Source organism: Geospiza fortis, unplaced genomic scaffold (assembly GCF_000277835.1).
Source record: "Geospiza fortis unplaced genomic scaffold, GeoFor_1.0 scaffold40, whole genome shotgun sequence".
NCBI classification, from domain to species: Eukaryota; Metazoa; Chordata; class Aves; order Passeriformes; family Thraupidae; genus Geospiza; species Geospiza fortis.
The window spans coordinates 13,672,035-13,682,220 of record NW_005054297.1 but is presented as its reverse complement, the minus strand read 5'-3'; the positions used below and the strand labels follow the sequence as shown (position 1 = coordinate 13,682,220).

At 40.8% G+C, this 10,186-nt stretch overlaps 1 protein-coding gene across 3 annotated transcripts in view; it reads right to left on the bottom strand.

Annotated features, from left to right (window-relative positions):
• The window catches only part of PDGFRA (platelet derived growth factor receptor alpha), a 36,621-nt gene that overhangs the window by 10,771 nt on the left and 15,664 nt on the right, over positions 1-10,186 (bottom strand). For all 3 annotated transcript variants that reach the window (XM_031056556.1, XM_031056517.1, XM_005415493.2), the window contains 10 exons: positions 9,133-9,304; positions 8,841-9,030; positions 8,231-8,346; positions 7,632-7,758; positions 6,937-7,130; positions 6,391-6,485; positions 6,149-6,281; positions 1,990-2,094; positions 1,208-1,318; positions 319-472 (listed from right to left, as the gene is read on the bottom strand). In XM_031056556.1, the coding sequence (XP_030912416.1) occupies positions 319-472; positions 1,208-1,318; positions 1,990-2,094; positions 6,149-6,281; positions 6,391-6,485; positions 6,937-7,130; positions 7,632-7,758; positions 8,231-8,346; positions 8,841-9,030; positions 9,133-9,304 (1,397 nt within the window). The remainder of the gene's footprint in view (positions 1-318; positions 473-1,207; positions 1,319-1,989; positions 2,095-6,148; positions 6,282-6,390; positions 6,486-6,936; positions 7,131-7,631; positions 7,759-8,230; positions 8,347-8,840; positions 9,031-9,132; positions 9,305-10,186) is intronic.

Below are 10,186 nucleotides of genomic sequence, written 5' to 3'. Positions count from 1 at the left end.
TTTTACACACTGGAAATTCCCCAGGCATGGAAACCAGGAGACAGGTAGATGCACTTGGATATCTATGGAGAAACCACAGGGGTCCTCAGACTGCAAGCGTGTCTACATGCAGGAAACACAAATCTAGGACACATGTCAGGGAGATTGAATAAAAACTGTGGAATCTTCCCAGACCTATGAAATGTCACAAATAAAAGTCTAACAAGAAAAATTAGGGAGAAGTTTAAACCAATGAATGAGAATAATGCAAAAAGGGTTTATAATGGCTTAAATCCTTAAGCTGCAGGTCACAGATTTCTTTTTTTCATTTTTTTCCACCTTCTTGTGCTTTCATCAACGGGGTTCATCCCAAAGATATCCAAGTCTTTTTTAGGCTTTTCGGGGTGTCTGTTCAGGAAATTGTCCCTATTCTTATGCAGGTAGTTCACCAGATCTCCATAAAAACAGTATTCAGTAATGATGTAAATGGGACCTGTTAAAATAAAGCAAAATTATACATCGATGAGTGGGGTTTTGAAAAACAGAAACAAATACAAAAAGACTCCAAACATAGTAGAAAACAGCGTTATGAGTTAATGCATCTCTATATACTAAGTTTTGACTGCAAATATAACCAAATATCAAAAAGTTTTCTGACAACCTATATTCATTTATATTTATTGGTAAAATCCTCTATTTGAAAGCTGTGTCAATGCCTGGAAATAGAACACAAACTTTTCCAAACAACATTAGAATGATAATATAAAAGCCTTCAGATACGCAGTATGGCAAAAAAAAAAAATTGCTCTGAATTAAATTTATTCAGTTTTATAAAATAGGGCAATTAGAATATCTAGCCAATATTGTCCAATTTGAGGAGCAGTTGGTTAGGTAACCTCCACCCTGGGTTCTGCCCCATTGGAACTCTCCCCCCAATCTCCTACCCTATCTTTCTTGTGTCTATGATTACATGGTGCAAAACAAAAGGTCCTCAGTAAATTAACAGGCAAGACTACATAATATTTAAGGAATGCATCAATAAACATTTGTTCATTGTGGGAAGAAAGCTGGAAAAGTACTAGAAGTTATACTTAGGCATTTAACAATCTACAAAGCTGCAAAGACATGAAGATTAGATAAAAAGCTAAAAATCTTTAGGCACCAATGTGCTTGTTAAATACTGAATTATGATCCCACAGCAAACCTTTATTTTGTCAGCCAAACTCACCTGATTTTGTACAAGCTCCAAGCAGATTCACAATATTCAGGTGGGGACCAAGATGTGTCATTATCTTCAGTTCAGACATGAGTGCCTGTTTTTCACTGGATCTAGCTGTAGCTGTAGAGAAAAAACATATTAGCCACCTGATGGGCGCAGTCACCTTTTTCATATTTACAAAAAAATTCTCCTTGCTTGCCTCATTGTAGTATTGCTGCCACCATGTCCCTTACTTGATACATGTTTTTTCTTAAGACTTGGAGAGGAGCTGCAAATGATTAATAAGGGACTCCCTTGATGCAGCTCAGTAGCTGACTGAGTCTGCTTGTCCCTCTCCAGAGGTGTAGTGTATTGCCACATGGCACAGCAGCACTCATGACAAGCTGCTCATTCAACACAAGCAAGCTCCCTATGGCTCCTACAGAATCACTGCATCAGATTCTCAGTTCTCATGAAGCAGGAAATCTTCAGTGAACTTATACAAGACCTGCCTATTTCCCCTTGTTGTACAGCCCTCATTTGTTCACAGACATTCATGGTTACTTTATCTTTCTCAGTATTTGCTGAATTATTGTAGCTGTTCAGCTAAACCTAAACTTTGGATGTTTTCAAAAGCCTGGGTACCTTCAGGCTTGAAATGCCATCAAGCAATCTAATGTATAATTTGAAAATCCCGTCATTTCACCATTCATTTTCAACTTCAGATACAAAGAATTATAACAAGCAATGTTTGAATAACCCTGTGGGAACCTGCCTTGTCTGGCTTGGGAAATGGAACCATGACAACTTACGTTTCAGCATTTTCACAGCTACTTTCATCACTGGTTGAGAGCGGCTCAATCCATATGCAGTCCCTTCAACCACTTTTCCAAATGCACCCGAACCAAGGATCCGACCTGAACACAAGGGAGAACATTATTAATTTCAGAAAGTAACAGCAATTCAGCTCCTTTCCTATCTCCATTCCTCTACAAGTTGATTCTTGTATGGAAAGGGCACATTCCCTTAACCAGAGCACCGGTATTATTGCTATTATTGTTGTTTTCAAGCAGAAAAAAGCAGATATGAAGTGCTACCATTAAGTACAATTCTTAAAAAAATGCCAGCAAACACCAAGAGTACACCTGCACCTGGAAGCTCAGCTAATTCATCCCTTCCTCTGCTCTGCCATCTTCACTTTATCCTCTCACAGCATGGATTGTCCTAGGCTTAAGCTGACCTCTTTGCCTCAGACAACACCTGTTTAAAATACAGGTGTGTTCCTGACTTACAAATCTTAATTTGGTCCCTCAGCTGTAGTTTTGGTCTTTTATATAATGCTGGATACATCCAGCAATAAAATGGACTAAAGCACATCAACAGCCCATTCAGAAACAGACAGGCAGCACCATTTCAGATCTGCAAGAAGCTGAAATACATATTGATCACATATGAGGGGAAATTTCTCTGAAGTCTAATGTACAAGTGTGCTTCATCTGCTGGAATAAATTGTATTGCAAATTTCTAAGTGCTGTAATGAAACAGTTAATGTTTATAGACCCTTTACTCTTGCCACAAATCAATTTAGACAAAAATTTGGGATCAATATATCCTGTCTACTAATATGGATACAGTCTCCAGAAGAATTTTGTACAGATTGAGATTTTAGAGAAATATTAACTACACAAACATACTCCAAAATGCTGTATTTCATAGCTCCTGCATTGAAAACCAAGTTCATCAAGAGAACACTTAGTGAACAAGCCTGTGTATGAGGTCCAGATGACCGAATATAATCACATGCCTGACAAGCTGTCACTTTGGTTTTTTGTTACTTTTTAACTTGAAGCACAGAAAGAATGAGTAGTAACTTTTACTATGGAGATACACAGCATTTTGTCTTTGACATTCATTCATTTGCAGTTTGAACTTGTCACCTTTTACACTTCTGAAGGTGTTATCTGGCATGCAATGCCATATGTTTCTGTTATCCTCCAGCTACTGCCCCCATTTTTATTGTACACATGCTTTCAAAAGAAAATTCCAACCAAACAATATCTACATCATTAACAAGCACAAGAAATGGTTAAAGAATGCTTAGCTGAGTTAACACTGGTGAACCTCTCCAAGATTATGACAGCATAGTTTGTCATGCACACAGAAGCTATGTGATTTCTTTTCAAGATTCCCGTGCTCCAAAGGTTATCCTTCCCAATCAGGATGTGAGAAAGCTTCACACTAAATTTTAGACTAATTCAAACAACCTGAGTTTGAAATTTGGCCCCTGAAACTTTTCAGGCTGAAGGTCTGGAAGCCATATGGCAGGATGCAGCCCTTCAGAATGTGATGGCATTTGCTGATGCTCCTTGATCTTCTTGTCTTCACAAGCCATTCCTCCCCAAAACCATATTGTCAGCTGAGCATGAGGCACACATCTCCCTCTCCATCACCTCTGCTGGGCTGGGGTGCATGTGGAGGCAGTGAGAGCGCTTCCGGAATGGCAGGGAGCCACCACTGCTATTTCCCCTGTTCAACCCTCTCGGCAGATGTAGCCCAAGCCCCACGTCTTTTGCATTTGAAATTTGGAGCCAGGTGGGAGCTTACTGCCCAAGAACTGGAAGCATCTGTAATGCCATCATATTCTTGGTGAGTGCTTCATTGAGGCTCAAAATTACAGTGTGAGTTTACTCTTCAGTATAAAGGCACTGCTGTGATCTGCTCACTGAAGGAGCAGTGCTGCTTCACCACCACAGAGGGACTGTGCAGACACAGCGGCAGCTCAAGATTCCTCAGACTAGTGGAGGAACAGCAGCTAATTCAGCCTCTGTACCCATCCACAGAGCTTGTCTGCTGTGCCTGCCAGAGAGGTGCTGCTTTTCTGCTCAGAGGATACAAGGGTGGGGTGTATGAATTTGTTCCAGATGCAGCCATCTCAACTGGATGCTTCTTTTTCTAAAATTGGCCTGAGATAATCAACCCACCCCAAATGAAACCATAAGTCTCTTGGACTATATTAAAAGCCAAACAAGTGTCAAGCTTTATAATCTACACCCAGTTTCTAGACTCATGAAATTAGATATCACGTCTCTGACTGTTGTGTGACCTGAATCTTAACTTGCCTTTTTCAAATAGGCATGGGCCAGATTCTGTCTCAGACCAGCACTTAATTTTATTAAGGTCACCAGGACAAATAAGTGGCTTGCTGGGAAGCGATGAGAGCAGTTCTCCTGTCTCTGTACAGCCACCCTGGTATCCTGAGCAGCAGCACTCGGACCCCATGCCTCAGGAGGTGCTGCTCTCAGCTCTGTCAGCCAGATGAGGAGGTCCAGGTCCTGCTGGGACCTCACCAGTTCTCAGCAGAGCCAGGAGATGCAGCGGTGTTCAAACAGCTCATGGCATTACTGCATTGTTCCTTCTGGCACACGTCTCCTGGACTTGCACTGGTTCAGGAGCCCTTTAAAGAGCAGTGCACTGCATATACTGTGGATCAGTGATTGCAAGGGGAAATTTGCAGTGTAACCCACATTTATCAATTGAAGCTCCATCCAGCCAATGTTCAGAGTTGGCCTTTAACACAGCACTGCACTCCAGGCACTACTGGCTAGAAAAAACAAATGCCAGCTGGCCTACACAGCTAGGATGGAAAATACTCATCTGGCAGAGCCAAAATGGGTTTGTGACCTGCTTCAGAGCCTCTCTGAACTAAAGATGTAATTGCTTTGCTGTCATCTCCCAGTTAGATAAGAGAAAATCCATACAAATCAGAATTGTCATCTCTAGAAACAAAAGAGGGTCCCCCCTTACCAACAAGAATTTAATATGGCAAAAGTGCCAGCAGGTGAGTGTGTCAAGTAGGTGTGCAACCCAGATTGACAGAAGGATGTGGAGCACTGGGTTTGAAAGTTACTGACTATTCTGAATACACTTGTAAACAAGAAGGGTTTGAAGCAGGCTGTGCTCATGAGTCAGAGGGAGGCAAAGTCACAGTGGTGGTCTTTAACAACTCAGATCTGACAAATCCTATTTAGGCATATAATTAAAGTCTGGGTTGTAATAAAATAATTCCATAAAACATTCACCCTCCTCTAGTCTTCAATTAGCAACATGAATTTAATTAAAGGATATTGTTCCTGAACTGGAAATTTTTCTCTTGCTTCTTTCAAGAATTAACTCTTTCTCTGTGATGGTGAAGAAATACACCGGGGGAGTATGTTTCTTGAAATACATCAAACAAAAGACACATTTCATCTTCTTCTCCTGTGTTTTGCAATACAATTTGGTTCACAGATATCTCCAAGGGAGGGAAGCCTTGTATGTTTAAAGTACTATCTTTATAGAGCATTAAAATTTTCTATAGTCATTACACTTTCAATTTATATAAATGAGAGGTTGGGCCAGCCTTGAGGAAATAATTGCAACTGAATTGTGCATGAATTCCAATGAGGAATAGCAAAGCAAGAAAGCAGAAGGGGAAGGAAGAAGAAAGAAGGACAGTAGCCACAAAAATATGCAGTTACTCAGCACTGATACGTGCATGGCATGGATTAATAATTTTAAAAATATTTTTAAAAAAACTACATGACTACTTGCAGATTTTCTTGGTCTCTGCACATAAGTATATAAATGTCTTGCAAACAAAAAATAATTATGTCCTTCTTGTGGATGCCTTAGCAGAAATGAGGGTTGAAAAGGGTGTTTAACACTGAGAGACTCCCCGAAGTCACGTAGGGGTGGACACTGCACACAGGAGCAGAAAAGGAACACAGGCACAGGAGACACCAACACAGGGATCTCAGGGCTGATACCACTGTAGAAGAGGACCAGGAAGGAGAACTGATGAGAACAGGCAGACAGAGACTCTGGACTTTGTGGCCATAACTTCCATTGCAAATCCTGCAGACACCTCAGAATGGTCACTGAATGTCTTTCTCCCCAGAGAAGGGTAGGGCCAGTCCCTCACAGAAAACTTACCAAGCACTAACCCATCTCGAGGAAACTCCCATCTGGAGTCATAAGGCAGTTGCATTGGGTCCACATAAATATACTCATGGCCATCAGGGCTGATGGACTCAATGACTCTCCATCTGATCTCATATCTGGGCTTCTGCAGAGCACATTGAATGCAAAACCAAGCATTAGTCCTGGACCTGACTTTAGAGCAGATCAAAACCCAGCAGGGCTCAGCACCCAAACCAAAATACTTCCCTACATACCTGTTTCCATATGATGACCAGGACAATCAGTGAAATTATCACAATCACTAACAGCACTAAGACAGCAGCAGCCACAGTTAGCTCTGATCTCAAGGCTGTGGAGTAAAAAGATAGACCATATTTTCTTCATGAGCCATGAGGAATATCACACACATAAGACACCCACCTCCCCTCTCATTGCAGTTCTTGTGTCCTGCAGAAGTGGCAGGAGCAGTTCCTGAGGCTGGTGACTGTAAAGTCTTTCCAAGTCCAGAGCTGCTCTGCCATCTTGTTTCAAAACCAAATGCAGATTGTCTAGAAGAATGTTCCATAACCAGTACTAATAAAATGATAAAATGAATTATGGAACCACATAATAAGCAAAAAGCAGATGCACCATAAAGACCTGTAAAAGGCCCATCCCCTGAAATATTGGGGTGAAAAAAATCCGCTTTAATTCATTTTCTACAACAATTCGTATTTTTATCCATTAGGACTGAACTGGGGGGAGTTAGAGCAGTGCCAAACTGGCTGTTGCAATTGCACAGAAGGACAAAGCAAACTCACTGGGAGCCACAAGCTTCAGTTCTCGAGTAACAGCACCGAGGTCATTCCTTGCCACACATCGCACAGCCAGGGTTTCATCTACCTTCTGGAAGGTCACCTGGCTTTCCACCATATTTTTCTCATCCAGGCGGGCTTCCATATGTATATCAGAGATATTGTTAGTCAAAAGGGTCCATGAGGTGTCATTGTTGCACCTGCAGAGAGGAGCAATGGGAGAAATGGGCATTGGATGTACATACAGATAAATAAGAGTGAACAGAACAAGAATTACCTTTCCCTGCAAATTTCTTCTGACAGTAACACATTTAAGGGCCAGAAGGGTCTTTAGATTGCATCTCTGAAAAACCTGCACCTTTCTTCCTTCAAAATAAAAGTACTCCCTGAATGGAGGGACAGCTACTTCTCAAAATCCTTACTGAAACCTGGACTGTGAAATCCTTGGAGTCGGCTTACTGAACAGAAAGCTTTTATGAGACAAAACTGAATTGATGCACTTTTTCATGTCCTATAGGATGTAAAAAGAAGGGCACTGACAACCTCTCTTGAAATACAAACAACATGCCTCTAAAAATAAATAAGAATTCTCTGAAACTTACTGGCTCTTGATGAGGAAAACATGGTACAGTAACTAATTATGTTAAGATAAGTGAGGATATAGGCCATATTTCAGGTAAGAAAACACCCACTCCTCTTACTTTTTAATGTCCTTGCAAACCAGCCATTCCACATCGGGAAGTGGGGTCCCCTCTGCCAAGCATCTCACTGTCTGCCCACCTGCAGAGCCATGGTGATCATCCACGAGGGCTGAGATCAGAGCTGGAACTGGGAAGGAGTCAGGAGTTTGTTAAAATATTTGTCAGTGATTACAAAAATAAAGCTTCAAATTTCAAAGTAGGACAGGTGTTGTTTGGCCAACACCTTAGCAAGAGCTACAGACACAGACTCAAGAAGGAGGTGCTTATCTCCTGTAGCACAGAGTGGATTCTAGGCTACAGCAATGAGAAGGGAGTGCTGCAGTTGTGCCACGTCTTCATGTCATGTTAAATGAGCTATCATCCTACTGTCAGCTGGAATTACTTAGCAGGGTGGATAAAGTTTCTTTTTGGCTCAAGGCCAGTGCAGAAGTGAAAGCCAGGATCAGGCTAGAGAAGCTCCAGAGACTAACACGCACTCCTCTACTCAGCCTGGGTCGTGCCTTTCATGTATCCGTACTCCAGGCAATGCAGTGTGTAAGGGGATCAAGTCCTTGCTGTGTGGCAGGAGTTCTGGTGGGCAAGGCTTTGGGGCTGCTTACCTTGTATTAGCAGTGAGAAGGTGTATCTTTTAATCTCATCTTCATTCTCTGCAACCAAAGTATAGTATCCACTGTCTTCCTCCTTGGCCCGTATCAATTTTAAAATACTCTGAAAGCTGCAGAAATGCAAGTTTTTGTTTGTATTTTTAAAGCAGGCATTAAAAATCATTTTAAGGCAACACGTAATCTGGGTATGTTGCAATTATAACATAGTGACATTTAGCATTTCTAGCACGCCTTTAACAAAGACATTACTCAAGTGGTAAATAACTATCAACATACAACTGAGAAAGAGGTGGCCTTAGTTACTTTCTGCAGGGGCCTGACAAAGCCCTGATTTTACTGGAAATAGCCAGAAATTATTGGTGTGGGACATGTTAAAGAGAGTGAAGAAGTTTCTTGCCCAAGAACCTTGAAGAGGTTGATGTTATGAAGGTAGTAAGAAGATGTAAATTAGGCATTGCCCTTTAGAAAACAAATAAACTATTTTAAAATGCCACTGAGGAAGAAGCAACAAACTGAGGTGTAAAAAGTGAGCAGGATAGCGCCCAGTTTCATGGGAGAGGAACTTAAGTCAGCATGGCAAAGTAAGGGTCAGAAGGTTTTTTACCTTGTTTCCTGGACTCTTACTGAAGTAGTGAGAATCTCTGTAAGATTTTCAATCAGAGTCACATTATCCTTCAACCAGTACATTTTTGGTGCTGGGTAAGCCTGCACATCAACAATAAAGTTTTTGACTTCATGCAAGTTGACAGCTTCCCGAGGGCTGAACTGAGGCTCCAGGTGAACAAAGCCTTTGTCTGTAAATGCAAAAGCCTTGTGTAAACAACACTATGCAGCATTTTTCAAGAATTGTGTTTTCCAATGTCTTGATAATTTTAGACACTGAAATCAGACCATACCATGAACTGTAATGGCTACTTTCTTATTTTCCTTAACCTCCTTGGTTGCATGCCGAGCAGTACATTCATAATCCCCTGTGTCTTTCACCGATGCTTCAGGAATGGTCAGGGTGTAAACCAGCTTCTGTGATGGCACTTTGATATCATCCAGTTTTATCAGACCTTTTTCTTTCTGTAATTTGGAGAAGGAAAAAAAAACTCGCTTAAGTAACTGAGTTGAAAGCACATCAATGAGGTTCTTTGATACCCCTGAAGTGAGAGGAAAGATCTAAATTCTATATGGCAGAAACTTGTTTACTCAGATAAGGATGCCTTTTCCAGCCACAACAAAAAAGCTATGCCTATAAAAATACACCCTTTTGTGTTTTGAAAAAAACACAAAAAATAAAATACCTTTGAAAATTTGGGTAAGCAACTTGACAGAGAAATTTACTCTTTATGCACTACCTTTTCCTCAGATGTAAGTCACTTGAGTTCCCTTTGTTCAATGTCCATGAAGTAAGATGAATTTTAATCCCCTTCCCCAGACAAAAAGTAACCAGTTAATAGATGCTATGTACTGCCTACTCTCAAAACAAGAATAATTTATTGACAAGGAGAAAACTCCTGAGAGTAAAGGGATGGTGAAAATGACACACCATGTTATCATGAGGGGCTGGTACAAAAATGTGCTGGGGCTAGTTTTCAAAGGCAGCATATAGCAGAGACTATACTGATGTGTAAGATGGAAAACAAGACAAAACTTGCTCAAATAATTTTTCCTCTTTGGCTCTTAACCTAAATAAAAAGTGGAATTTTGAGTAACAACTAGGTACACTTCAATTACATTGTTCCTTCAGCAACCAGACTTTTTACATTGGATACTCTGAAATATCCTGGGACTGGCCCTAGCCAAGTTCCACTGAATAAAAGTTCGCTGCAAAAGGATGTTAAACCAGTTTAAAAAAATTCAGGATTCTACAAGATTTTCTTACTAGATGTTTCTCATTAGTAAATTCAGTGACTGTAAGAATCATTTCAGTTTACATCTGTAAGGTTATAGACTTGATTCTTC